Source organism: Ochotona princeps, chromosome 10 (genome assembly GCF_030435755.1).
Source record: "Ochotona princeps isolate mOchPri1 chromosome 10, mOchPri1.hap1, whole genome shotgun sequence".
In the NCBI taxonomy this organism is placed as follows: domain Eukaryota; kingdom Metazoa; phylum Chordata; class Mammalia; order Lagomorpha; family Ochotonidae; genus Ochotona; species Ochotona princeps.
In genome coordinates this window covers 45,533,954-45,561,293 of record NC_080841.1, presented here as the reverse complement: position 1 = coordinate 45,561,293, position 27,340 = coordinate 45,533,954, and the positions used below count along the sequence as shown (strand labels likewise).

The window sequence follows — 27,340 nt, the reverse complement described above, 5'->3', positions numbered from 1 at the left end:
AAATAAACAAATCTTTAAAAAATTAAGAATTAAATTTTTAAAAGAAAGAAAAAATAAAATTTAGTAATTCCTCTGTAAAAACATCTGTAATCATTAGTTCCTCTTCATTATAATTTTTAACAGCTGTTGTCAGACTGTCCCACATAGACACTGTCAAATTTTTCCTAATAGACAATGCCTATCTCACTCTTTTCTAACTCCATCCCCATTTCCAGCATATTTTTCCAAAACAAATTTCATGGGTCTGAGTCCTTCATTTCCAATTTCCAATGACTTGTCCCTGTCTGTATAACAGGTGTTAACTTATTGAATGATACATAAGGAATTTACAATTATGAAAGTCTTTTATCTATACAAATCTCCAGCCATATCCTGGACAACATCCTGTGTTACTGTCACATTAAATTACCCACCTCAGGACATTCACTATGACATCTTTGTTTTTAAGGATTTATTTATTTTCATTGGAAAGTCAGAGAGGAGAAGAGGCAGAAGGGAAGATCTTCCATCTGCTGATTCACTCCCCAATTGGCCATAATGGCTGGAGCTCAGCCAATCCAAAGCCAGGAGGCAAGAGCTTCTTCCAGGTTTCCCAAGCAGGTGCAGGGTCTCAGGGCTTTGGGCCATCCTTGACTGCTTTCCCAAGCCACAAGCAGGGAGCTGGATGGGAAGTAGGGCTGCCAGGATTAGAATAGGCTCCCATATGGGATCCTGGTGCAGGCAAGGCAAGGACTTCAGCTGTTAAGGCTGCTGTGCCGGGCCACTCTCGCATATTTTTGCTTCCCCTTGTTCTCTACCACAAATGTCTTCTTCTGCTAAATCTTCTCCCATAGCTCTTATTTAATAGTAATCAACATAATGGTCACATCTCCTTTACCTATAATTGATTAGCCTGATTCCTCCCAGTTGCTCTTTCATTTACATCCCCAATGCCACTAGTTAGGTGGCATGGTTTCAGATAATTCAGTCCATTTACTAGTTCCTTTTAGAATCTACTGATTATTGCACTGCAAACAATTTGCCACTTTTGTTCTACACAGATCTATTTTTATTGAATAAAATATTTATGTTCTAATTATGTTCCCCTAATGACATGAAGGGGCTTTTTTCAAGTTTGACTATAGTTCTTGCAAAGAAATGATTCACTTGATCCATTAGAGTAGTACTAAAACATGAATTAGTTAAATAAGAGGCAGATGCTATGTCCTAACAGAGATATGACTAACACAATACCAGGAATGAATCTTTCATACCTTTATTCTTCCCAATTCAAACTGGAAAACATTAGGACTTGTAGCTTGTGCAAAAACTGCAGGAAATAATTTTGTGCTTGGCTCCACCTTAAAAAAAATGCATTCACTTGTAAAATCAATAAGAAAGAAGAAAAAGGAAAGATTTTCTTTTGTAAATGATCAGAGACTTTCTCATACAGCCATTCACTTTCAGCAATTAGAGTATCTCATTACTGTGTGAACATTTTTTGGAGGAAAGCACTGCTTGTTTACAGTGCTCATGGCACTGTCATTATTTAACAGAAACAGGGAACCATAATTAGCTCCTTTTTATTACCTTTTATATTCATTTGTAAATTGCTTTTGATCTTAAAACAGCTGTTTCCCCTTATTGGAAAAATAAAAAAAGGTTTTGCTCTGTGGAAGCATAAAGCCATCGGCACCCAAATCCATACCTGATAGTATGTGCTCAGTTCCTTCCCATTGGCAATAAATGTGAGCAGCCCACTGGCAGCGTCCACCACACAGCCGATTTCCAGCCCATTATTGTTGCGTCCTTGCCCAGGGCTCATGCTCTCGCCGGCACACACCATATAGCAGTTGCTGCGTTTTATGCTGAATTTCAAAAGAACATTTTTTATCTTTGTACAACCACAGGTAGAGGAGAAGGCATGTGAAACTAAACCTAAATTATGCTGCGCAAGCAACAAGCTCATGCTGTAATGGGATAGGTGCACAATGGGCCCAATTCTGTGATTCTGAGCAAAACTCCTTTGATTGCAGTGGTCATTTTGAATCAGGTCTTAAATATCTCCAAATTTCACACCTTTTGGGGACAGGTCAACATTTCTGAGCTAAGTTAGAACTGACCTGCACCTTCTCTTCAAAAACTCAAACCAAACTGCACTGTTTTCTGAGGTTCAAAAAAGCTTAACTATTTATCAAATTTGTCATTTTTAGCCTGTTTATTTTAACCACTTGTATTAATATAATTGTCACTTATTTCTAAACACTATAAACATCTTTGGACAAATTTCACATGAGACATCAGTGATTCAATACATTCAAAATTTGGGTATAATTCTGCCCCTTTACAGGCAATTCTGATGATCTGTTATAGGAGACTGACTTCAATAGGATGTGCACAAAATCAGTCATCTTAATCCCCACCCTCACATGATTCTCACTTTCCCCAAAAGCTTTACTAGAGATGGTAACAAACTTAAGCAATCTGAGCTGCATCTCCATTCCCTTCTTCTGCCATTATATAGTGAACACATTAACAAGACCAGCAAAAAAAGCCAAAGGCAGGCAAGCATGGGGAAAAGGAAAAATAAAATAAAATACAAGAAAAAGAAGGCTTGGATAAAGTCAATTTCTGAATAATAAACTATAGTCTACATTTCTATGCATTATTTATACAGATTCAACAACCCTTCCTTTTCTATTGCATACACCAAAATCATTCAACTGCTATCCCATCCCTATATTTTATTTGGTTGCCATCTCTGGAAATCAAACTCTGTCCCCCAAGAACATTCTGGAGACATGTGGTTTTGGGCTATGTTCTCTAGTCAGGATTTTTGCTAGACCTCTGCCTCAAGTATCAGGCCCATCACAACAAAACGTATTTTGGCCTGAGGTCAGCAGAGTTAGCTTCCCAGACACCAGCTATGACAATGCAGGTAGAGAAGAAAAGCAACACTACGGAAGACTTCAGGTGAGACCTGTCACAGCAGATCAGAGAGGATGCATGGGCACAAAAGAGAGAAGCGAATGGTCAGATCTTCTCTTGGCTTATTCTGCAAGGAAGATAGCCTTCTTCACTGTTTTGAATGCTTGGTTTGAGTTTGTTTCATTTTACAAATGGAAAAAGGATGGCACAGAAAGTTTAACTGACTTACCCAGAGTCACACAGCGAGTCAATGGCAAAGCTGAGGAAAGAACCCACTGCACCTCAGTCTGAGTTCACATGTGTTCCCCTGGTCTAAACTGACAACCCACACTGTCTTCACGCATAAGTCACAGAGTTTATTTAAGAAGACACAAATGCTAACAGGAAATAATGCTGGATTGACTCCCCACCACAAGTCAGTTCCCAAGATACATATCACACCACATATACATATCACACCTCACAACCACCCCGTTCTCATTCTTAGAATATAGGCTAAGTACTGTAACCCAGGTTGTGAGGAGTGTTGGCTTCTGAACTATAGTTTTATCCACAAAAGGACACAATGCTCTTACTGCATAGTTGGGTAGGTTTTTGTTTTGTTGCTTGTTTGCGTTTTTATTTGTTTGCTGTTTAATATATTTAGATACTTTACTGGTAAGCATCATAATAAAAAAAGCAACTGTCATAATGACTTGATTATTTTGTTCCCATAAACAGAAACAGCCTGGACAAAAAATACATGGAAAAAATATCTAGGTTTACAAATTGTTTTTTTATTGTCATTCATATAAAAAAATTGAAGAAAACCAACCTTTCATGTACTTTTCCTTTTTCATCTCCTAGAGTTACTGTTACTGTACGAACTCTATCCAAGTCGAAGCCTGTGTCATACTGATGGAAATCTGATGTAATCCAGCCCACCCAGACATTAGCAGGTTCTTGTCCAGGAAATATTCTCACTGAATAATAGTACTGTCAGATAGAATGAAACCAAATGTTGGCAACATAAAACAACATGAAGCAAAATTTTGATTTGCAATAACTGTTATCTGAGTTTTTGAAAATTTTAAGAAAATATTTATTTTTGAAAATCCTCTGCCTGAATTGAAATAATTTATCTAGCTGATTTAACGCACTCCAAGAGTGACATTTTAAAATGAAAAAAAAAAACATAGTATCAGAGATTTTGAATTAAAATAATAGAAGACTCTAGGTAAACATGCTAGATGATTTGAGGCATCTTATACTCCAGTGAATAGGCACATACATTCGCATTAATGTGTGAATATGTACAATTTATGTGTAGCATAAACTTATTAATCCTTTAAGCAAGCTGACTTCAACTTCTTCAAGTTTGTGTAAGGACAACATCTATACTCCAGTTTTACACCTGTCATCTGCTTCTCTGCTTATGCTTGCCTTTCCTATCTCTGACTAAAAATATTCTGAGACTTTAAAATAACTTCCAAATAGTTTAAATTTAACATGAGAACGTCAAACTCAAATACAGGTGAATACAGGTGCTCTGTACTATGGATTTCACTACTCTTTTTGTTCCAATTGACATTTAAAAATGTTCTGAAAATAGAGGAGAGGTTTTTAAAGTGAGGAAGTACTTTTGAAAATGGGATAAAGTTTAATCCTTATTACATATGCTAAATGACCTTCTTTTAGATAACTTAGTAAGACAAAGGAAATCATATGTATTGAAAAATAAAATTAAAGATAAATAAAATTTTGTCAGAAACATGATAGCAAAATCAAGAAATTAAGAACACGGGCTTCACTAAAAACATTTTTGCCAATTTGCTGGTTTTGCAAAATATGCCTCTTAATATACAAATATTTTCTGTCACGCTTTCAGTTCCAAAGAACATATCTAAAAACATATATGAGTAATTATTTCTTGGGTGATGATGTGATAAAGCGTGATTTTTTTTGGCAAGCACAAATAAACAGAAAAAGCTACATCCTCCTACCGTGGATGTTTGCATCAAGAAATCATAGTCATCTCGGTCATCAGCAAGCACGTCTTCTGTGAGTCTTGCTGAATGACTCGTGCTATAATCTGGCTTTGTCCTTCGAAGTAAAAATCTGAAATATATTAGAAGATTAGGAATAAATAACATTACAATGTTCTGGCCACATCAAATATTAGTACATAATCATTCAAGCTTTTTGTTTTGTTTTGAACTAGGATGACATTACTCCTTGGGATGCAGGAGTGGGAAATCCAGAACTCTTTCTCATTGTCACAAGCAGGGGTGCATGCTGTCCTACTGTTAGAGATCAAGGATGTGGCTAAACAGCCTTCAAAGCTTGAAGTTCCAACAAAGAATTATCTGACCCAAAGCACAGACACTACCAAAAATGAGAAACCCTAACACAGTCCCAGAAAGGATTTGATGAAACAATGTGCATTCTTGACCATACAAAATACTAGTTAACAGAGAACACTCCTGAAGTTTCAATCTAAATGTGCGTATACACATTTGAAAGACTAATTAGGGATATATTATAGCTGCACTAACAAATCAGATAATCAATGGATTGCTTTACTTTCACTCTTAGAACCTCTGCACAAATAAAAAATAAAAGGAGAAACAAATCAACCTTTAGTTTGTATGGTAATTCTCTTTATGTAACAATTACATACTTAAAACATGCTATGTCTATGAATAACCTTTGCTTCAGACGAGAAGGCTTTTCCTGAGCATAATCTTTGTGGTTATTAAACTCCGGCTTTGTAGCATCTTTGTCTTTGTCAACACGATCAGGTACCAGATGGCCATGAGCTGTCTTCATCAAAACCTCAAAGTCAGAATCTGCATCATAATCTTCCAGGTCATTCTTGGGCCCAAAGAGGCCAGCACCAGGCAGCCCTCCAGGCACCGTCTTGGAGAAGACCTCTGCACACTCGATGGGCATGCTCAGACGATAAAACATGATATCAGTGTTGCTGTTCTGAGAACCAAAAGACTTCTGAGTGACCTTCAAACATGGAGAACTGTCTATGGTACCATCTATTCTGGTCACCTAGCAAACAGAGAACAACAGTTCACATTCTCCTCACCTTTATCAATCTCCTGATTCTACAGATGACCACTGCCTGTCAGATTTTAGAATCCCCCAAATAGGTTACATATGACATCACTTTGTGTCATACTGAGTGTCTTGGATATACCCACACAGTCATTCTCTTATCTGCATGGGCTCCTCATCCACATATTCAACCAACAGTGATAAAAAAAACGAAATTGAAAAAAAAATAGCGTCTGTACAGACAATGCACTTTTCGGGTCACAACTTTCTGAACAACACAGAAAAATAAATATATACCTAGATTTAATTATTACTGATAATCTAAAAATGATGTAAAATATAAAAGAGGAGCTGCATTGATTTTACATATAAACGCCCTGGTAAATTCTATGCAATTTCATACAGAGATTTTTGGATGGCAAGTAGGCAGTGGGGTATGCTGGAATTAATTCCCTCTGGACACCAGAAACCATTATTTTTATGGAGTTCCCCTATTGCTAAAAATGATTTGGGAAACTTAAATTTGTATAAATTCAGATTCAGTCTACTTTACCTATCAATAAAAAGAAAGGATTCTTTCCATCAGTCCAACACATTACAGTTCAAACATCTAATTTAAGCAGTGAATTTTTTGTTGAGATTTTGTTGCCATCAAATCAAGGTCACCACTTCAAATAAACTACAAATAATTCTTCCAATAAGTGTGCTCATGTATAAAGTTATTACACTACTGGTTTTTGAAAATGGCTTAATTTTGAAAGAAAAAAACAAACCTCTATATGTTCATGGTTTGACGGAACTTGCAGAAATTGAGGCAGTCTCTTGCTTAACCACATAGTTATATCCCTGTTTGTATTAACAGCGAATGGCTCATAGCCCTCTTGTAAGCCACAGATGGTGAAATATTTCAATGTACTGACATCCTTTCCAAAGTTCATCCTGCCCACTTGAGCCACACCAAGGCTACAGACAGGTATAAATCCTGGGAAGAAAAAGAGAATCAAAGCCTTCAGTCTTACTAATAGGAAATCTTGTTGAGAATTATCAAACTTACTGCTCCAGGACTGTATGTGAAGGCCATCATCTTAACATGAAAGCTACAGTGCAAAAAAAAAAAGAGCCCTAGCATTAAATAAAATGTAAAAGCAAGAAGATCAGCATTTGATTGTGGCATCATAATTTACTAGTTGTAAGCTCTGTGAAATTCCTATGTCTTATCTGAACTTCTGTAAAATGACGTAACTGATAAGTGGCCCTGGTCACTACAAGAACCCTAGAAGCACCAATGCTAGGTGACTTTGGCCTTGCAGACTCTACTCAGGCCTGCAGGTCATTCTCTCAGAAAGGGTAAGTGAGGATTAACTAAGCATTGAGTACTGTGCTTGCTCCTGCCTTGTTCTTCCATCTGGCTAAAGAGCCTCCCAAGCACTAGATGAAGGCTGTAATAGATGGCACTCTCAAGTATTAATAGAGGTTGAGCAATGGCTTTCTTGATCCATAGCTCAAAGTAAGAATAACTGGAGGCAAACACTTAAAAGATTTCCATCCAAGGCCTGCTGTCTGAAGAGAATTTTGCCTCCCTTTTGTTATAGAATAAGACATATTTAACTATAGGAAAAAATATAAACACACAAAATATATAGTATACATGTATGTCTATACATGATTTTGTGACAACAGCGAGCAATACAACAAAAATCAATAAAATATCTCAGAAGCTAATCTAATCGATGATAGATTTATTTTTATTAGAAAGGCATATTTACAGAGAGAAGGAGAGATAGAAAGATCTTCCATATCCTGATTTGCTACCGAAGTGGCTGCAAAGGCTAGAGCTGAGCCAATCTGAAACAAGGAACCAGGAGCCTCTTCCAGATTACCCACATGAGTGCAGGGTCCCAAGGCTTTGGGCCATCCTCTATTGTTTTCTCAGGCCACAAGTAGGGTGATGGACTAGAAGTGGAGCAGCCAGGATGTAAACTGGCGACCATAACAGATCCCATCTCTTGCAAGGGGAGGATTTAGTCACTAGACCATTGTGCCAGGTCCAACAAATTTATTTGTAATCCCATTTACCACAAGCTTTTCTGAAGCATTCCTGTATAAATCCTGTAAATTGTTTCTTGGTTTTCTTTGTAATCAATCAGTTGCCAAGGTTATGAAATGATGATTCTTGACAAAGGGATGATCTGATTGATATGGGGGGGTACAGAAATGGTACAGACTATTTCCATTTCTTTCTATAATACCTTACTCAAATGTGTAAGTACTAAGTAGACACCTTAACATACATAGTAAATATTTGAATGTGAGAGTACAAGTCAGAATTAGCTGACCTAATTTGTAGATCAAAAAAGTAGTGACACTTAAGAATAAAAAAACAGTTTTCACAAAAATCTCAGTGACTTCTACCATTTTTCCATGTTGGCATTAGTGGAAGTGAAAATACTATGTGACCTTGATATATCACAAAATGATTATATATATATATAATACATATATACATATATTATATATATACATATATAATACATAATTCAGAACAATTTCAGTTTGTATTCATCAATATATTTTCAAATGGTTCCACCCAGGAAGAAGAAACACATGCAGCTGTGTTCATGGAAGCGCGAATGATGTGTTTCTAGTTAAAATTACAGAAATTGCACCTGTTTTTTGCAGCTGTGCCAGCTCCTAGAACAGCAGTCAAGTAAAGCTGTTTTAAATAACTGTTCCCAAAGGAATAAAAAAAGTGAATAAATACAAAAGATCTGAGACAGGTTGCACTACATTAACACAAACTGCCAAATCTAGCATTCATTTGAGATAACCAAGGGAGGATACCAAGACAGAAGCACATCACTACAGTTGAAACATCTATTATTCTAATCACTATATTTGTAGATGTAGTTCCCAGCCTTTAACTGACGTGGCTGGACAATTATATCTGCACAATAAACCTTTGAGTATTTTATATCTTAATCTGAGTTTTTCTGTAGAAGTCTAGTAGCATGCAAAATTCTATGCTATTTACTATAGCTATGCTTATAATTCCAGAATATTATTTTTTATAATAAGCATAGTTATTTTCCATCACATGGTTACTATTTGCTTTAAAAATGTTTCCAAAGGTTCACTAATATATGTGAAAGTTTTCACTGTAAATAGTAGTTGATGTAACAAAGATGGAATAAACACTGTACTTTCACCAAAAAAAAAAAAAAATCAAAGTGGTACTTTTTTTAACACTTCTTTTTCTTAATTCAACACATTTTGTGTTTTATTATGAAAATAATACATTCAATTTAAAAATTCAGTCAAGAAATGCACATGAATGATGTGAATATAAAATGGCCCAAACAGCATATTTATCAGGCCCTAACACTGAAATTTAGTGTGTGGGGAGTTCAGGATAGGAAATCCCAGTATTTGAACTGAATTAGAACTATACAGAACAATTTATTAATAAGCACCGAGAAACTTTCAGCCATTTGTTTGTTTATCGTATAAATATATACAGAGTGGCTATAAATATTCTGTAAATATTTATAGATATTTATAACATATAAATATTATATTTATATGTACCAGAAACTAATAATAAAACATGCTTAACAAACATGCCTTGATAGTTTAAGAATGGGAAGAAAGACAAAGTAGCAATACCAAGAGAACTGGTTTCCCATCTAGGCAGATGGGAAGCTAGGAACAGAGAAGATACAGCGGCAAGAGATGGGGCAGTTTTGCAATGGAGTTTCCACCTAAGATGATATGCAATACTAACAAAGTGACTACAAACAGAAATTTGGAATCCAATAGCTTGACTCCAGTCTTAGTTCTACAATTTACCAGCTACTTGGCCTTCGGAAAGTTATTTAAGCGCTTTAAAGTTTTACCCTTTCTTTGGTAACACTTACCCATAAATTTTAACACAAGATACTATTTACATACTGTCAAGAATGGATGCTGACTAAATTAAAAATGCAAAATAAATAAATAAATAATGTCAAAAATTTTAACCCATCCTTAATTTTAAAAAAGGCTAGCTATAACACTCACACAAGATTACATACATGCAGCCATAAAAAATAATCTTCAGGGGTTTTTAGAATATAATATAGAGAGAACTAACATGGTAAAATGAGGACAATAGATGATTCTGAGAAGGGCCTAACAGTGATATTGAAATATTCCTGCACTATTCTAAAAGACTAGATTTTGTCCAAATAAAATGTTCAAAAAGTGTTTTTAAAATATTCAAAAATTGGGGTCAGTGTTGTGGGCTAGGAGTTTAAGCCTCCACCTGCAGCACTGCCATCCCATATGGACACTTACTCATATCCTCACTACTCCACTCTGATCTAGCTCCATACTAACACACCATGAAAAGTAGTGGAGGACAGAACAAGTATTTGCTCCCTGCACCCATGTGGGAGGCCCGGATGAAGCTCTGGTTCCTGGCTTCCACCAACACTAGCCCTGGATCTTGCAGCCATGTGGGGAATGATTCAGCAATTGGAAGATTTCTGTCTTTCCTGTCTCTATGTAACTCTACCTTTGAAATAAATTAAATAATATCAAAGAATAAAATGTTCTTACACCTTTAGATAAAACTTCTAACACTAAATGAAAAGGGGGAAGGGCTGATGCTGTGGCTTAGCTCCTTAAGCTACTGCCTGCACTGCTGACATTCCAAATGGGAGCCTATTCCAAACCTGGCTGTTCCACTTTCAATTTTGCTCCCTGCTAAAGTGCTTGGGAAGGCAGTGGAGATGGCCCAAGTGCTTAGGCCCCTATAGCCAGGTGAGAGATGTGGAAGAACATCTGGCTTCAGCCTAGCCCAGCCCTGACCCTTGCCATCATTTGGAGAATGAACCAGAAGACAGAAGGCCTCCCCCATCTATCTAACTCTGCCTCTAAGTAAAAGTCTTTAAAAGGGTGGGTAGGAAAAATTATTTTTATAACATCACCTTATTTCCTTAAGGGGGAGAAAAGTTGCTCTCTGCGAATATCTGTGAGAATGTATATAAATTTTAATATAGATAAATTTTAACATTTTCATTATGTATTCTCCCAAGTGTAAAATAATATTACTTTTATGATACACAAATACATACACTTCATTCTGCAAAATTATAGTGGTACATGATATCTTTTTTTGGTGTAGTCCCTATTAAACTAATATATATGGGTATTATTTAAGATAAGTTATTTTTCTTGAAAGACACAGAAACAGTGACAGGCATATTTCTTTCACTGATTATTCCCAAATTCCTAGGAGCCAGGTACTTATTCTGGGCCTCCCATATGTTGATACACATTTCTTTCCAAGTCTATTTAAAAGATGAGGAGATCATAGATACATGCAGGGTATGTTCAGGGGTGGGGGAATATGAGAGAAAGGGAAATATTTCTGACTCCCATTGTATGTCCACAAGAAGAGAGTGTGTCCCTCAGGTTCGCCACTCTTTACCTGACTTTGGGAAGGCAACAGGATTCATTATACTGCTCCTGGTGCCCAGGGAGCTGAAGTACAGCTTAGGGGAATTGGTCATCTGATTGAAATGCAGGTGGGATTTACAAAGAGCAGGCTCAGTGTGGTTTCCAGCTCATGACCATAACCTACCTAACCACCTGCTCCATTTCATTCCACACTTAGAAATAGTCAACTTTTAAACTAATGGCTCCTGAAAGGTGCAGGTCTGTCACATATTCAGTAGTTATGTCCTACTGATAGGGGCACAGACTTGCCTATTCTGGGTTCAGAACTCTGTCTCATGTAATGGATCCTTCTCATGAGCTGGAGAACTTCTATTCAGTGCCATGGCAGGGCAGAGCTAACATTAGGAGCCAGAAACTGCATTCAGGTCTCCCACATGGGGAACCATAATTAAAAGTGCTGGAGCCACTGCTTCACAGACATATTAGCAGGGGGGTTATACTGGAAGCAGAACATCCAGGACTCAAACTTGGCAATCCCAAATGGAATGGTAGCTCAACAGACTGTGCTATAAAACTTGTTACTCCCATGCCATACTCAGCGTGTCCACCTCATATTTCATCTTGGTAAACTCTCAAAACAATTCAATGATTCATGAATCATAATTACTACCCATTTCCATATGACACAAGCAAAATCCTTGCTTTAATCACTTACACCCATAGCTAGGAAAGGAACTCAAGTCTGGTACATTTCAACATCCATGCTTTAAGACAGGTTTCAGCAATTTTTGGCAAATCACCATATATTACGGATTTCAAGATTTGGGGACCATGTAGTCCTTGGTGCAACCACTTAACTCTTGTAATGCAAAAGCAGCTAAACAAATGAGTATGGCTGTGGTCCAACAAAACTTGATTTAAAATATCATGTGGTTGTGCTAGAGTTGGCCCTCAGGTCTCAGTTTGTCAATGCTTGCTCTAAGTTACTGCTCTCCATCTTTCCCTTATAGTGTTAGATGTGCTCATTCCGTGATACTTGATCAACACCCACCATGTGCCAGGTACACAGTGAAGATATGGCCATGAACAGAACAAAGGAGGGACCCTGACATTCTGCAGCTTGTCTTTTTGCATAAAACACAGATAAAAAGAAGCAATTCCCTTTACATATATGACATGGTGTCCAGAAATGACAAATGACCAACATATACACTATAATGTCCAGAAATGACAAAAAGTTTGGCATAAATTGAACAAGATGGGTTGATAAATATATCATTCTTAATCATTATGCCATAGTAAAATATTATAATCAAATTCAAATTATTTTCCAGTAGGAGGTAGGCAAAATACATGACTATTTTATCCAAATTAAACATGTGCATATATCCAGCATATGTAATGTATACCATCAAAAAACATACATACACACAGACCTCTAGCAAATGTAAAATTTGGTTTCACCTTCCTGTTCTCTATGTTCTCAACCTTCCATCCCAGTTACCTTAATTGACTCCCTGGAAATAACAGAGTCTGACACTATCTAAACAAAGTTTTCTTCCTGGCAGTGAATCTTAAATTAGTGCAGATGAGCCCAATCAGTTACTTGAGTCTACGCCAGATCCATTCTAACTATTGTAAATCTGCTAGAACAGTAGGTACAACTTATGGCCTAGCTGCTTCCTCCAGCAAGACAGATGGCTTCAGTAAATTTTAACTTTCTCTGTTGATGAGCCTCTCTGCTCCCAAGCAGAAAGATAGGAGATAGCTACCCAACTCCAACCAAGGAGCTGCCAGTCACAAGGGTATGGGGGCAATGTACACACATGAAATTTGTGATTGGGGATACAACAAACAATGTAAAGTAGACCATAAGCATACCACCTTTCCTAAGAACATATTATCTCAGACATGAACACTTCCAAAATAGATAGGAATCCATGTGAATAATACAAACTAATGGCTAAAGAGCATATAATAATAGTCAATATTATACTAATGTAAATGGAATATTTTGGCCAGAAGATAGAGTAATGTGTGACTGTAACCCAACAGATGCCAGATAATTTATATCAACTTTCTCATTTATTATTTAATGTTAAATTTCCAATTTTTACAGATGAGGAAGCAACTAGTGTGTTAAATCATTTGGCTAGTGTCTACAGCTAGATGAATCAGGAATTCTGATAGAGTAGGGATTTGATCTAAAAGTTTAGATGCTGGTTAAAATGTCCCCATCCACTCTGAAATGCCTGGATTCAATGCCTGGTTACAATTTCAGATTTCTGCCAATGCACGCTCTGGCAGTTAGTTGCCTGAAGCAATTGGATTCTCAAACATTCACATGGCAGAGCTGGATGGAGTTTCCTGATCCTAGGTTTAGGCATTCCAGCCTGCCTGCTGCAGGTATTTGGGGAGTGAACTACTAGATAGAGTCTTTATGTTTGTCTTTCTAGGAAAACAAATAATAAAAAAGCACTAAAAAGGTAAAACAATCCCAAAAATGATTGCCTTAGATTTGGATAATTTTTTAGAACTGCAAGAGCCAGGAACAGATCATTTTGAATTAGTTATAGTGTGTGTTTATTTCTAGAGTCAGGGAGAGACAGATAGTTTCTATCGGCTGGCTTATTCCTCCAACACTTGCAACAGGCCACAGCTGGAACCAAAGCTAAAAGTCACGAACTTAATCTAGCTTTCCCATTTGAATGGTAGGAACCTAATTAATTGCCGTTTCACTGCTATCTTGCTAATACACATTAGCAAGAAGCTGTAATCAGAAATAGGGGTGGGATTTGAACATAGGATCTTTGGGGACACACTGAACAGTTGACAAGATGTTCAGGACTCCAGTGGACTGAGTCACTTACTGCAGGAGAGGTACACATAACATAACGGTAAAATGGATATTTTTTTACCATACATCATGTGGCAAGGTTTTTTATTTTAATATTTGTTTATCTGAAAGGCAGAGAGGGGTGTGTGTCTGTGTGTATCTGTGTGTGTCTGTGAGAGAGAGAGAGAGAAGAGAGGAGAGTGACAGAGAAGGGAGGGAGGAGAGAGCAGAGAAGAGGAGGGGAGGAGAGGGGAGGAGAGAGGAGAAAAGAGGAGTGGAGGAAGGGAGGAGATGTCCTATCTGCTGTTTCGCTTCCCCAAAACCTACAATAGCTAGGATCTAGAGAGGGTGAAGACAGACCCTAAAATTCCATTCATGTCTCCCAGGGGGGTTGTAGGGACTCAAGTACTCAAGTATTCGAGTATTTGAGGCACCATCTGATGCTTTCCCATATACTTCCAAGAAGCTGGACTGGAAGCAAGCTATGCAGGACTGAACCATGCAGTGACTTAATGTACCACACCGAAACACCAACCCCATGGCAAGATTTTAAACTTCCCATTTACTTAGTTTAAATTAAGGATATAAACAGCTATACAAACTACTGGTAAAAAGAACCCCTTCCTCTAAGAGTAAATTGAGAATATTATTAGATTAGCAAAGGACGTTAAGTGTATAAGGGGTGATATATTGATTGGCCAGGGTTGCCATAATAAAATTTTATACACTGGTGGTGTCACATGTGATAGCTTAACCCGCTGTGCTACATGCTGGCATGTGCTTCATTTCTGAATAGTGTAGAGTACTGATTTTAATTAGGAATTGAATATTTGTGCTGTATGTATTATACACCCATTAAGTTATTTATTTATTTTTTAAATGAAGCAGAAAAAATGTATTTTTAAGAGTACCCTTTCAAATTTTGGGTTTCGAACAAAGCAGAAGTTTTGTCAGTCTTCTGATTAAAAAAAAAATAGAAAAAAACTCTATTAAAAAACATTCTACACTGGGCAGCTAAAATATCATTTTATTCCTCATGATCTAGAGGCTGGAAGTCCAAAGATCAACATCAGTAAGTCCTGAGCTCTGTCTCCTGGGCACACAGGTGAAAGCCTTGGGCTGTATCCACACTGTGTGTACAAATATCCCTGGTGTCTTATCAGTTTAGGAATCCACCCACATCACAGAATTAAATCTAATACCTACTTAAAAACCTTAATTCCAAATACAGTCATATTTAGGGTTAGAGTTTCAACTTAGTGATTCGGGGTCACAATTCAGTCTCCAACTGTGGAATGGGTCTGCTTTGCATTCGACTGGACTTCAGCAGACATGTCTCTCCTGAAAATGCATTGAGTCCCTCGAAACCCTCAAGCAACAGTTGAGCAAGAATTTGCATTTAATTTTATGTTAAATTTTATTTAATATTCCTTTCAAATTATTCCAACTTCTCTTTTTTTCAGTAAAAACAGTAGGAATTTTGTACACATCAGGAAATGCCAAGTACCAGCACAGTGAGACATGCACTCATCTCCACAGTAGTAAAAGTTGGCTCATATTGCAAAACATTTTGCAGGTAAGTGTGGAGCAGAAGTTTCCTATCAAAGAAAACTCCATGTATTGTTTTTCAATGACATCAGCATGCTTAGCAAATGAGAGAGCCTCAGCATGTTTTCATCTTTCTTTTTTTTTGGCTTTATTATTTTTTAGTTCTATTTTTCTGGTTTACTTTGGCTTTTCTTATACTGGATTTTAAGCTATATTAATAATGATTACAGTTTATTTAGGAAAGAACCTGGAGTTTACAGTGACAGCAGAGAGGGAGCTTTAGCAGAGCAGGAAAACAAACTGAAGAACTAGCTGAGAAGGGAATCCCTTAAAATTAGGAAAACTTAGTAACTATTTACTGACATAATATTAGTGCAATAAATATCACTATATATGAAATGTAATTTGAAGACTCAAGAATACATACATGGAATAATTTCCTACTGAAATAACAATCTTGACTCTCGAAATCTACTATATGAACATGTTTTAAGAAATACATTGTGTCCATATTGCAGAGAATAGACCCAAAGAAAGCAATCCATGCGTTAGAGAATGGTATTTAGAATGCAAAACTGCTTTTTGCTTGTTTGCTTGCTTTTTAGTAATCAATGCTGGGTCCTATACAGATAACATTTCTAGTACTTTGTCCCATAACTAACATGATGAGGTGAGAATCACTATCACTACACAAAATACTACTAAAAATAGTTACAGTCTCAGCACTTGATGCCAAGTAATCTCTGATTTTTTCAAAACAGACCAGACTATGGGCAAATCAGGAGACTTCTGCCATGCTCCTGGTACAGAGCACTTTCCTTGCTTGATGGAATACTAAACCTCTGTGGAGCTGCAATGTCAGCTGCATTATTACACAACACAACATGATGAGGAATGGCTGGTGAACTGTTCTGCATCTGGACTTGGAGAATTACACACACATTTAAAAGGACTCCTGCTGAGCAGGAATTCTTGAGGCTTCTCTGTTGGCAAGCCAGGGTTCTTGTTCTCTGTCCTGCAGAGTAGAGAATGGCACCAAGGACGGCCTCTGCTGACCTCACACATCTGAAGGCTCAGTTGAATCTGTAAGCAGCTGCTTGGTTAATGTATTACATTACTAATGCTGTGGAACTGACCAATATAAACTTAATACTTCAAAGCAATATGCACTTATAATTTCATAGGAGTCCAGATATGGCATGGCTATGTTCTCTGCCCAGACTCATGAGGCTGAGACTGAAGTTTTGGCTAAAGGCAGACATTTATCTGAGGTTCTGTTCTCCCTGCTTGCTGGCAGCGTCTGGTCCCTGTGGTCCAAGGGCTGTTCTCAGCTCCTGCAGGCAGCATTTAGAGGTTTTTAACTTCCAGCCCTCAGCTAGATGAAAATCTAGGTTGATTTCCCATTTCTTCTTACCTATTGTGAGTTGAGCTGTTATAAATATGGGGGTACAGAAATTCTTCCCTGGGCTGATTTCCTTTCCTTAAACTATATTCTCAGGAGTAGAATGGCTGGGACATTTGGTACACTGTGAAATATATACATGATGGGATAGTATTCAGCTTTAACAAAGAACAAAACCCTGTGTTTTAGAACAAAATGGACACAACTGAAACTTATATTTATTGAAATAAGTCAGTTCCCAAAAGACAGATACCATATGATTTGTAGTAGCAATAGGCAGAGTACAAGAATGTAATATAAGCCTAAATGTCATTTTAAGATTAATTACCTATAACATTTGTCTATGTTTTGGAGGGGTGGTGGTTTTTCTACTTACTACATGTTGTATTCTTTAGCACAGAGATAAGCTTACAATTATAAAGAAAATTGAAAACATATCGTAAAAATTAAAAGAAAATGTTTAAAATAAACGAGAGGCAATGTATGAATGAAGAAGGAAGGGTGGGAAGAGCTGTACAGAGGGACATGCCTTCACCCTCTTAAAACTGCATATACAAAATACATGAATGTTTTCCCTTTACGTAAATTACAAAATTTTAAAAAGAAGGGTTTACCTTTTGAATATGATTATTTTGCTGTTTACCAAGCTTTATCATGCTACTGTTCTCTTTCCCTTGTATTAAAATACTTATCTCAAGTTTTGAAAATTACTATATAAGAATGAAATGGTCATTTTCTCACCAATGACTGCTTACAGTCATTGCCTATGTTCCCACCAAACTGAGATTTTTTTTGTTTTTTACTAGAGAAAAATATCTTGTTCGGTGAAACATTAAGTTTTTTTTACTAGAATATAGATTTAAAATATGATACCTCCAAAACTAAAAACAGAAAGACGGTAAGAAAGAAAGGGAAGGAGAAAGGGAGTATTATTTTATTCTTAGAATTGTACCTACAAAAAAACAGATTAAAAATAATTAATTATTTTAATTATAGAGAACTAAACATGATCAGACAAAAATCTTTTAAATAATAAATAAAAAGTTTTTTTTTAAATACCAAAGAAGGAAATCATGGTACTCAAATACTTTTCAATAAAACTAACTTAAATAATTAAACCCCAGATCATCTCCACAGTAGAGGCTGGAACAGATGGGTAACACTGGGAAAACTCTACTTCCCACTTTCCCCTGATACTTCTTTACCACTAAAGGCAACCTCAGATAGACAAGGGTATTGCAGAATTAAAGTGATGGTCTCACTGCTCAGGGACTATGTCTCTGAAACAGAAATTAAAGTATGAAAGTGAGCAATTTCTATTATATCTACAAATATGGCTTTTGGAAAATGCTGCTTGTATTTACTCAAAAGCTTGCTAGGTGAATGAATACATAACTTAATGCAAATAAAGAGCTAATGTTTAAAGTTTGGTGATGGGTTTAAGAATATTAAAATACTGATTGTGGTAAATTTTCAAGCCAAAAGTATGTATATGTATTTTATATTCATATATGCACAGATACAACAGGATATAAGTTCATTTAGAAAAAATGTGTTAGGCTCAAACTGAATTGAGATACTTATAGAAAAACTGAACACCATCTTGCCGATATTCTCCAGAGAGACACTGTCCAAGAGAACCTTCTGTGGTGGTAGAAACTTCCCGGCTCTGCGCTGTCCGGCAGGGACACCACCATATCCACCAGTGTTTTCTAAATGCATCTAAGGCGGTGGTAAAACTAAGAAACTCAGTTTTCAACATTATATAATTTAAACAGATTCACATGTAAATAACCTTTCATGCCCAACGGCCTCGACACTTACAAGTGCAGCTATGAAGAACAGACATGTTCTCTTTCCTCACCAACACTTTCCACCTTTCCTTCTAAACTTGGCTCCAGGTTCATCTCAGAGTCCCAGTGCTTCCTGGAAGGGCCTGCATTTCTTTAGGATTTATCCACTGAACAGCAAACTGTCATCTCCACAAAGACAGGGTGCTGTTTTATTCATTTTTATCCTCTCTGCATCCAGCAGAAATTCTTAAAATAGATTCTCATTTCATTCTTATGAAATAAATTACAGAAAGAGGCTATCAACAGCTGATTAAACAACAAAGGTCTACAAAAAAAAATGATGTGGGGAAACGATTCTATTTATTTTGTTGTTTCCCTCATAAAAGTCTTTTCCATGTCACTGAAATGTTAGCTATGTGGTACAGCTAGCATTTCTGTTACAGTAATTCCTAAGGCACCTTAACTCAAACGGCACCCGTGCTTTTCATGGCCATAAACCATCAGTTCACTCATTGTCAAGGAAAGATGGCTGGCCAGGATGGCAGAAAACCAACAGCTTCATTAGGCTGCACATGAAACAGCAACACAAAAGCCAGGATACTCACCATCACCAATATCGAAGTCCTTAAAGGCCAATTCAGAACCTGAATCATCCAGAAGGATTTCTCCATTTAGTGTGAACATCATGGTGTGTTCATTCATGTCAACCATACACCCTACAACATCACCTGCTTGCCATGAGCGCCCATAGTGCTCATTGCCCTGGTGCCACCGCTGGGCCTGCAGAGGAGAGGAGAGGAGTGTCTGGTCACACAGGAACTCAGGAAACAGCACTGCTACCCCTATCCTGCCCTCTTCAGTACTGCAACTCATCATCAAAGCAATGGTAGAATCAACTCGCATTAACATTTCACTCCGCTGGTGTATGCTAGGCAGTATGCAGATATCTGGGAATCCTAAATCTCATATTAACACCAAAAAGTACAGATTCTTGAAAAATTCCAAATGCTATTTAATAACTTTGAGAGCCTATCCAAAAAACTGAACCCACGCATTCTTTGTATTAAAAGAAAACCTACATTATTTTAGAATTTTTTTCTCCTACTAAAATGAATGCTTCCCAGGATCAGGGTCATTTTTCTTGATTCCCACTGCAAGGAAATATGATCTTGGAATTTCTCATTAAAAAAAACAATTGAAGTTCCATCTATTTCAAAATAAAATCCCATTCTGTGAGACCAGTGCCACTAGCACTGTAGTTATGTACTAAAACCAAAAAAGCTTCAAACCAAACCTAAAAATATTCTGAAGAAATACACTAAAATAACAAGCCAACATTGTGTATAGATAGAAACTCTTTTACATGTATACATTAGTAACATTTCCTAACTATACTTGAAATACAATTTTGATAAAACTTTCAGATCTATAGCATATCCTACTAATTAATTTTAAGATTTTTTAAAATTTACTTAAAAGAGTTGTAGAGAGAGGGAGAGAAAGAGAAAGATAGAGACAGAGAATTTTCTATCCATTGATTTAGTTTCTAGACAAGCTAGGACCGGGCCAGGCAGAATCCAGGAGCCAGGGACTTTATATAGGTCTCCTACATGGGTAGCGCAGACCCAATTACTTGTGCCATCTTCAGCTGCTTTTCCCAGGCCTCTAGCAGGGAATTAGATCAGAAGTGGAGCAGCAGAGACTCAAATTGGCATGTATTTAGGATTCCAACATTACAAGCAGCAGTTTTTTTTTAAAGATTTATTTATTTTTTATTACAAAGTCAGATATACAGAGAGGAGGAGAGACAGAGAGGAAGATCCTCCGTCCGATGTTTCACTCCCCAAGTGAGCTGCAATGGGCCGATGCGCGCTGATCCGATGCCGGGAACCAGGAACCTCTTCCGGGTCTCCCACGCGGGTACAGGGTCCCAATGCATTGGGCCGTCCTCGACTGCTTTCCCAGGCCACAAGCTGGGAGCTGGAATGGAAGTGGAGCCGCCAGGACTAGAACCAGTGCCCATATGGGATCCCGGGGCTTTCAAGGCGAGGACTTTAGCCACTAGGCCACGCTGCCAGGCCCGCAAGCAGCAGTTTTATGTATTGTGCCACAATGCTAGTCCCTATTCTAGTAGTTTATAGACACAGAAGTAGCCATAGTAATTATAATTATTTTAACATTATATGTAAGAATCCCCTTCATTGTGAACCGGTATGTAATTGTATATCATCACCACTGAAGTTGATGATAGAATCCTTCTCATTGATTTACTTTTTTTATTTGAAAGGCAGATTTGAAAGGAAAGACACCGAGATCTACCATCGCTGGTTCACTTCCACTTCTCCCACAGTGCTTTCCCAGGCCATAAGCAGGGAGCTGGATCAGCAGCGGGGACATGGACTGCCAGAAGGATGCCAGTGGTGAAGGTAGTAGATTAGCCTGTGTACAACCATGCCATCCCCATAGTAACTTTAAAAAAATAATAACTAAATCAAACATCAAAGGGCATAAAAACCAGAACCTACTAACCACCCACCTTCGCCTATCCCTAAATTGAGGTCCCTCCCTTGCCTCAGCTCTTGTTGTGGGATAGGCAGCTAGTTCAGAGTCACGAGCTTGGAAGCTGCCCCCACCACACATACACCACCCGACATGGATGTTCTGCCCATGTATCATCACCTGAGGGGGCGGTATTGCACTGTTGCATTACCACTCCTTTTGCAAGACCCCATAAAGGTCCTTGATAGGGAGAGGCTAGCTCTCTTGGTTACATGCTTCCACAGCTCTTGCACTCCAACTCTTGACCTCCCCAGTACCTGCTTGCTCTAAGGCTTCCTGTAGACAGACTCTGAGGACAGTTAGCTCCTGAGCATGGCCCCTGTATGTCTGTATTCCTAATTCTCTGTTCACTGCTTAGGTGAATCAGTGATGACGTCAATGCTCAGATGCTTTGTATTTCTAATTTGTGCACTTCTCAAGAGTTCCAGGAGAAGTGAGACCTAGCAGTAATGAAATATGGACAGAGCAGCCAGGAAAAGGTAAATGTTTACAGCTTTGGAAGTGTTCCCAGTTTGGTCACTATATGACTCTTAGGGTAACTTACATTACTGGGGAAGCTGGGACATAGGTCTTCAGTTTAATGGGTGGGTTTCAGGGTAATGACCATTTGTTCCTCTCAGCGCTTTGATTCAGACTGGACTGCCACATGTACTTGTCATTTCCTAATCCTAGCACGCCCTGTTATCATAAAGCTTGGTTAATAAAGACTCCTTAACATATCCTAGATTTCTCTGGCGTGATCTTGCTTGCACACTGCAAGTTTGACTCGCACAAAGAGGATTTTTAACTTCTTAGCGGTAGCTAGCACCTACCGTATTTCATTAAATCTGATTCTCTGGAAAAACAAAGCTAAAGCTACATTTTAAAAACAAGTAATTATGGCCTGGCGTGGTAGCCTAGTGGTTAAAGTTCTCACCTTGCACACTCTGGGATCTCATATGGGTACTGGTTCGTATCCCGGCAGCCCTGCTTCCCATCCAGCTCCCTGCTTGTGCCCTGGGAAGTCAGTCGAGGATGGCCCAAAGCCTTGGGACCTCACACTTGCGTGGGAGATCCAGAACAAGTTCCTGGCTTCTGGCTTCAGGTCAGCTCAACTCTGGCCATTGTGGCCAATTGGGGAGTAACTCATTGGACAAAAGATCTTTCTGTATCTCCTCCTCTCTATATATCTGACTTTCCAATAAAAATCAGTAAATCTTAAAAAATTTAAAACCCCAAGTAATTAGTTTGAGCCACACACAAACACAAATTGTACCCAACCACTGGTTTATTCCTTCAAATACCTTAAACTGCCAGTTATAAGCCACGCATAGTCATAATACACTTAAATAGCAGAGTGTTGGACTTGTTACTGTTGCTGAAAGACTATGTAATGTAATAATATCGGGGGAAACCAAGGGGCAGGTAAAAGGAGTGGAAGCAGGAATTCCTATGCATATGGAACTGTATCATGAATGAATAATTGAATGAATGACATGGATGACAAGTGTTGCTCAAAAAAAATGAAACTGATGCTGTTGAAAATGAAAACTGTGATTAGAAACATCTTACCCTTAACTATTCTATTAAAGCTTATACATAAAATTAACTTCCAAGGACAATTTCCTTATATGGAATTCCTTTGTTTTCCTTAAGTTTAAGCATTTTTCTTTGTATACGTTTAACACATTTAATAGACAAAGCTGATTAATCATTTTGACAAGCACAGAAGAAAAACAGATTATTTGGTAAATTTCATAGAACTCATGGCATAAGAAAAAAGACTTGGAAACTTCTAGAACATTTTTTCCTATGAACTATGTTTCCATGTACTGATTCAAGTGCTGCTTATTTTACCACCAAAAATAAATAAATAAATAAATAACATAACATAACATAACATAACATAACATAACATAACACCTAGTGCTGGCAGCATGGCACCTGGAACACAGGGACTATAAAATGCAAGACCCAATGAAGTCGACTCACCTTGAAACCATCAAAAGCAAAGGCACGTTCATCAGAGCCAAGCTCCTGATCTGGCTGACAGCCTGGCCTGCTCCAGCCGACTCTCATGTCTCCAGCAGTGACAGCCTCAAATTCAAAATACCACCGCCCTGCCTTCACTGCATAGGTCTTCTCTGCACGGAAGATGCGGAACCGTTCCCCTGTACCACTGCACACCTCGGCCCTGGCAGCTGTAAATTTTAAAAGAGATTCTGGTAGTCACTAAATAGGAAATCAGAAATCAGGGATGTATATTAGCCATTTGTTAAATACTACAACAAAATTCCAGAGGCACGTAGCTTACCAAAAAAAAAAAAAAAAAAAAAAAAAGATTTAGTTAGGTCATACTATTGGAGGTTTGGGTCCAAGATTAGGCAGCCCTTAAGGGTTTGTTTGACTTCTAATGAAGATGGTAGACCCAGGAACAGAGAGAAGCTGGACCAAACCCCATCTTTTCCAACAACCCTTTCTTCTTTCCAAGAGGGCAAGGCCCAAGGAAGTGAGAACCCCCTTCTGCTGATCACCATAAATGAAGTATGGCACCATAATGAATTAGACACCATAAATGACTTAAGTTTCTACTATCTTAGGATCATTAACATATGACTTTGGAGCTTAAAGTCCTACATGAGTTTGACAGCCAAATCATATTCAAAGCATAGCAGGAGGATTTCATTTAACTTTAGTAATTAAACTTGCATTCGTGATAGTAATAACCTTCCATTTTTATCTTGTTTCACTTCTCACTATATGTTTTTGTATCCATGATCAACCCGTTAGTAGAAATCAGCTTGGCAAGGTGGAAAGCTCAAGAATTGCCCTGGAGAGCCTGGGTGTTAAATATCAGTAATGCTGCTGGTGTAGGCCATGTCTCCACAGTTAGCTCCTTCTCAAGGGGGAAATGCGATCCTGAGGGGAAAAAAATCCAAAACAACCTGATATGGCAATAGAAGACCAGATAAGCTTGCAGGCATAGCTGAAAAGATGGCAATAAAAAAGATCTCCACTGCTCTGCATGAAGATGGAACAGTCACTTGTGGGTAAGAGAGGAGGAAGCAGCAGCCAGGTGCGTGTGCTCTATGTGGGGAGCTGGAGGAGCCACCAGAGCATGGCAAGAACAGCAGCTTCTCTGAGGGCGGCGAAGGCATTCATCATCCTAACGCAGACATTCTGAATCCTATCACATCTTCAGTGTGATCTGCTATGCTTACAAATCTGTTTGTAAAAAACTGGACAATGGCAGGGAGTGAATAACGGGGGCCAGAGTTCAAAATCAAAACCAATGTGGGTATAAGGAGGAAAACATTTTTGACAAAAACTGAAGAGGCATCTAACTTACAAACAAAAAAGATGTGTTTAGTTCACAGTCTTAGAGGTTTGGGTCCAATATTAGGCATTCTTTAAGGGTTTCTGATCTCTGATGAAGGGGGTGAACATAATAGAAATTAAGAAAAAAATTAAGAAATGCAAATTTGAGGACCTTAGCCACTAGGCCACGCACTGGTTTAAGTGAGGGACGAGAGTGTGATGGGCAGAGCCGGGGAGAGATGCGATACTCATTGGTTCCAATAGAGGTCGGGGCTCAGAAGAGAACCAACCCAGGGGTTAAAACCATCAGCTGATCGGAGTGATGGACGGTGGCGGGCACTGTGCTTACTAGTAGTACATGTAGGAGCCTGGACTGGGAATGCCTCAAAGTTTTTTTTAGGGGGATTCCCCTGAACAAAATGGAGGAATCAAAGCATTAATCAAAAAAAGATGGAAAATGGAGTAGATGAATCAACCACCTCAGCTTTATGCTTGCAGCGGAAAACTGGACAAGGGGAAACCCTAAGACGGACTATGTCAATCAGTGGACTCTGCACCAGCCTCATCATACCTGGACTGTTGCTGATGATATGTTGGAGCTTCTCATTGATCGAGGTGACGCTCTGCTGGCTCTGCCTACAAACCTGAGAGGGCCTCCCTAAGAGGCCGTTGAACTTGAACTGGACAAGTGGGATGCTGGACTCTGTATGGTGTAAACTTTTAATTAGGGAATCTCAACGGAACTTGAGCTGTGGTTATGCATCAAGGTGAAGGAATTCATGATGGGGGAAGGGTTTGGGGTGAAGGGGGGGGAATCCCAGTCATGTAATGCAATGTAATTAATGAATAAATGAATATTAAAGAAAAAAAATGCAAATTTGAAATTTGAAGTGACTGAGATTGGGCACTAGAGGGCAAACTTCTTAGAGGAATCCTGAGCCAGAATGACCACAAGGAAAACCCTTCAGACACTATGAGACAGAGACAAGGGCCACCTGAACTGATATATTATCTCAGCTAAAAACCTGCATGACTTAGAGGAGGACACTTCAGTGACCCTGCTAACATACCACTAACATACACCACTAGTAAGCATCAGCTAGCAGGACTCTTGTAATGCTAGCATCACTTACGTTCCTGTCTGCTTCCAGGAACAGGCACTGAGTTAACAGATACTGGCTAACTATCAGTTCTCCTTTGCTTCTGTCTGATGAATTGGGAAGGCTTTTATAAAAGTGTAACAACATTCTAACCATTGATTTGGCAGAACCATATGAAGAACTACAGCAATAATCCAGATGAATTGCAAAGCTTATCAATAAATACCATAAACAGCAAGCTCATCCCATGTAACAATTTGAGTTTAGATATAAACAAGGCCAGTAAAATCATCATTAATTCTTTTTAATAATGGTGGTAGCAATTATAAAAATTACAACTGAAACAAAGAAAGGATTAGCATGTAGCATTGGGGCATAAACCCATCACAGGACAGGCAAATGTAAGCTGACTTTGGAGTTCCTACGGAATTACACTATGACTAACATTGACAATTCTGAATTTTTTTTTAATTGGAAAGGCAGATCTACAGAGAGAAAGAGAGAAAGATTTTCATTCCCCAAGTGGCTGCATCAGCGGGAGCTGAGCCGTTCCAAAGCTAAGAGCCTCTTCCAGTCCCCCCGCACTTTTGCAGCGTCCCAAGGCTTTAGGCCACCCTCAACTGCTTTCCCAGGCTACAAGTAGGAAGCTGGATGAGAAGCGGGGCCACTGGAACACAAACTGGCACCCATTTGGGATCCTGGCAGTTGCAAGATGAGGACATTAGCCACTAGGCTACCATGTTGGACCCAAGAAAAAATATTTTGAGGGATCATACAGAATTTTAACTTATAATTATTAAACTCGTTTGACTTTTCAAAATGCTACAGTTTTGCATCTAGAAGGGAACAGAAATATGTTAGGTTTTCTAAAACAATTATACTTTATCAATTGCTGTAAACCCTAAGAGTCTCAGGAAGACATGTATCCTAACCTAGCTTCTCTTTCTGTACCTTCTCAGACTCCCATAAGTCTTATATTTGGCCTTTTAATAGTGTCTTTCAGTTCTTGAATACTTTTTTTTAACCCTAGACCCAGCTCTGCTTCCAGTTTTTTGATTGTTTTCCCCTGGTGACAGGAAATATCTTCTAATTCTGAGATTCTTTCTTTTGCCTCCTGCATTCTATTTTGGAGACTCTCCACTGTACCTTCAATTTGCTCCACTGTATTCTTAATTTCTGATGTCAGTTTTTATTTGATTCATTTCCTGTGTGACATATTCCTTAAATTCCTTGAACTACTGCATTACATGCTTCTTGTTGTTGATAAGAAACTTTATGACAAGTGCTTTGAATCTGTTTTGCTCCATTTTCTCAAGGTCTTCCTCAGTTAACTCTGAGGTTGGCAAAGGCTTCTGATCCTTTGTAGGGGAGTTTTCAGTAATATTCATCGTGCCTTTGGCTCTTCTTTTTCTCT

The 27,340-nt window shown here is 38.2% G+C and overlaps 1 protein-coding gene across 1 annotated transcript in view; it reads right to left on the bottom strand.

The window, feature by feature from the left end:
* RYR2 (ryanodine receptor 2) overlaps positions 1–27,340 on the bottom strand; it is a 663,784-nt gene that overhangs the window by 215,777 nt on the left and 420,667 nt on the right. The window contains exons 28-35 of the mRNA XM_058669392.1: positions 23,501–23,709; positions 19,576–19,750; positions 6,726–6,934; positions 5,594–5,946; positions 4,890–5,004; positions 3,722–3,882; positions 1,688–1,847; positions 1,254–1,340 (exon numbers count right to left, since the gene is read on the bottom strand). Coding sequence (XP_058525375.1) covers positions 1,254–1,340; positions 1,688–1,847; positions 3,722–3,882; positions 4,890–5,004; positions 5,594–5,946; positions 6,726–6,934; positions 19,576–19,750; positions 23,501–23,709 — 1,469 coding nt within the window. The remainder of the gene's footprint in view (positions 1–1,253; positions 1,341–1,687; positions 1,848–3,721; positions 3,883–4,889; positions 5,005–5,593; positions 5,947–6,725; positions 6,935–19,575; positions 19,751–23,500; positions 23,710–27,340) is intronic.